This window comes from Tarenaya hassleriana, unplaced genomic scaffold, assembly GCF_000463585.1.
Source record: "Tarenaya hassleriana unplaced genomic scaffold, ASM46358v1 Cleome22, whole genome shotgun sequence".
Classification (NCBI taxonomy): Eukaryota; Viridiplantae; Streptophyta; class Magnoliopsida; order Brassicales; family Cleomaceae; genus Tarenaya; species Tarenaya hassleriana.
In genome coordinates this window covers 996,629-999,392 of record NW_010965541.1, presented here as the reverse complement: position 1 = coordinate 999,392, position 2,764 = coordinate 996,629, and the positions used below count along the sequence as shown (strand labels likewise).

Genomic DNA, 2,764 nt, shown 5'->3' with positions numbered 1-2,764 from the left:
CGCAACATCCCCCTACCCGCCAGCAGACGACATGGTCCGTGAAATCGTCAATGTTACATCCGAAGACATAACAAGACTCAAGACAATGATAGCGAACGAGGAGGATACGACGGTTATAAATCCGACGACTTTGGAGGTTCTTGGGGCGCACGTGTGGAGAGCAAGATGCCGAGCCTTGAAGCTTAATCCACAAGGCATCACCCTTTTCGGGCTGGCGGTTGGCATACGCCACCTGGTGAAGCCGCCGTTGCCAGAGGGATACTACGGCAACGCCTTCGTGAAATCCCACGTGGGAATGAGGGCTGCAGAGCTGGCCGAGTCTCCGCTCTCACGCATCGTCAAACTCATAAGGGAGGTGAAGAAAAGGGCCATGGAGGAGAGGTACAGTCAAAGTTGATGTATTATTTATAATTGAATGAGTTTATCAATAGGAAACACATTGATATATAAATTATATACGAATTGAAACTCTTGATAGGTACCTGATGGAGCAGTTGAGGGAGACAGAGAGAATGTTGAAGAAGAAGGCGGAGTTCGAAGGAGGGAATGGAGCGTTCATGCTGCTGACGGACTGGAGGCAACTGGGTCTTCTGCAAGAAGTTGATTTTGGATGGAAAGAGTCGGTGAACATAATACCGTTGGTTCCGCTGAATCTACCTGATATGTGTATATTCTTGCCTCCTTCCAAGATGGTGCCTTCCATGAAAGACGGCGTCCGGGTGCTGGTTACTCTCCCGAGAGCCGCCATGGCCAACTTCAGGCAAGAGATCATCTGTATGTGATGAAACATATGTATATCATTTGGTTGCATAATCTTCCTCTATCCTTGTTGGGAATGATATTAGATACTATGCCTTTGAATGTATCCTATTATATGTAAGATGGTTGTACTTACTTGCACGTTGCTCATTGTAATTGATTTCACCAACTAACTACATCTTCAAAATGTTCATCATGACTCTATCCTTGTTGGGAATTAACGAGGTATTTGTAAATGATACCGACCAACTCCTCTTATCAGGTTTCAGGATTCACAATGAGAAAACAGTCCTCTACCCGATCCCTTCTGTTAACCCGTAGGAACAAATATAACACAAGATAGTCATCCCTTTCCCTCCGCACATTTGTGCCACATCAGAAACGGAGATTGAGCATTGATGGATTCAGAGCTAAATAACCTTCGATTATTGATACCTACCCGCACCAGACCTAACTCCTGCCATTAACCCTTATATATAACTTCAAACACTGCTTTAGTGAGTGCTTTGCAAAACGTTGTTGAATTTTAACATGGACAGCCCAATAATATCATATCTGCTTGGCCACAAAACCTTTTAACATGTTCAAGAAGTCTGCACGCCTTTCACCGTCCAACCTCAATCACATCCGTTGTTTTCCCGCAATCATCGATATATAGATGCCGCCCATGATAGGATAAAAACTTCAAAATTTGTTTGTCCATGTATAAGCAAAGCTGTAATATGCAAAAGGGCATCACTACATACCTTGATCCTTTCTGATGGCGATATTTTTTGGCATCCTCAACTGCCTTGATGGTTCCTTTTAACTCTTCTGTTTTCCGAATTCTTGATTTGTCGCTGCCAAATACTTTTGATGATGCAGCTTCTAGGTTCTCGGCCCTTGCATGCAGTGAAGAGAGCTCTGATAACAGATACTGTAGTGCCAACAGGGCGCTTGATCTATCTACGAAAGCACCATGGACAGCCATCATTAAGCCAAGGTATTCGTGGATCATGTTTTGCAACATACATGAATATTTCAGACAAAAGAACAACTCAGAGCTGAGGAGTCACAAGCATGATTCCAGTGGATGATGAGACGAGGATCTGTCAATTAGATTGGTCTTTTGCGATGGTTTTGAACCAAGGTGAATGAATGAATGAAGGGGTTCGCAGAATTCAAATGTAATAGATTAAACCGAATTGCTTTTTGGAATCATTGTGCCATGTAACAAGAAATCAAGGACTCGTTTGGTTCTTCAGGAAATTCATAGCAACGAGCAAAATATCTACCAAATGTTCAGTAGAAAAATATCCGATTTGCGACTTTACCAAATTTTGACAGTCTGGGAATTCAATTCTCGGGGAAATCTGCTTTCTTTTACAGCTGCAGTTGCCAAATTCTTCTATCAGCAGCATAGATCCTTTGAATGCTGAAAACAGCTTCCTCATTCTCGAATTTCGTCAGCTTAATGAATGATAATCCTAGTTCCCCCATAGTCTTCCCCATCTCCTGCTGGGCTTTCACCAAGGACTCACGCCTCAGAAAACACAGCAACAAACCAAAGGGTTCAGACTAAATAACATATTTTGTGGATAAACAGACCAAATAATGATGCATAAATTAGCTAAAAAAGATAGTAAATTACCTGCTGTGAAGCATTGATGATTTGTTGCCCAAGATCCTGCATCTTTTTCTTTCTTTTCCAAGAATTCTTCATCTTCTTCGACGAAGGGTTGTTTCGACCCGCCCCAGACAATGGCTACTGACTGCTTCAGCACTTTAAACAATCTCAACAGATCCTTACCTCCCTTGGCCGGCAGAACCACCTCATGTGACGCCACTGCAAAGGCTCCACCTTCACCAAACAACTGTTTCGGCAGCTTCATTCATCAGCAGTTTGCCTTGCACTTGAAGAAACACCTTCAATTCGTCTCTCTTCCTGATCACGGGACGTGCAGCGAGCCTACGCAAGTATTTCTCCAAAGCAACTCTTCTCTGCTCCACGAACTCTCGTCTCTCT

At 43.3% G+C, this 2,764-nt stretch overlaps 1 protein-coding gene and 1 long non-coding RNA gene across 4 annotated transcripts in view; one reads left to right on the top strand and one right to left on the bottom strand.

Moving 5' to 3' along the window:
* LOC104814920 (spermidine coumaroyl-CoA acyltransferase) overlaps positions 1-955 on the top strand; it is a 2,507-nt gene extending 1,552 nt beyond the window's left edge. Inside the window, exons 3-4 of the mRNA XM_010543164.1 lie at positions 18-381; positions 479-955. Of these exons, the coding sequence (XP_010541466.1) occupies positions 18-381; positions 479-782 (668 nt within the window). The 3' untranslated portion in view covers positions 783-955. The remainder of the gene's footprint in view (positions 1-17; positions 382-478) is intronic.
* LOC104814921 lies at positions 254-2,758 on the bottom strand. 3 transcript variants are annotated; one of them, XR_772013.1, is made up of 7 exons: positions 2,390-2,758; positions 2,073-2,281; positions 1,506-1,704; positions 896-1,375; positions 658-772; positions 483-590; positions 254-343 (listed from the first exon to the last, which is right to left on the bottom strand). It is a non-coding gene; the product is annotated as an uncharacterized LOC104814921 (long non-coding RNA). The 3 variants fall into 3 exon arrangements; XR_772015.1 differs by having other exon boundaries at positions 1,332-1,375; XR_772014.1 differs by lacking the exon at positions 896-1,375.
* Between the last annotated feature and the right edge of the window lie 6 nt (positions 2,759-2,764).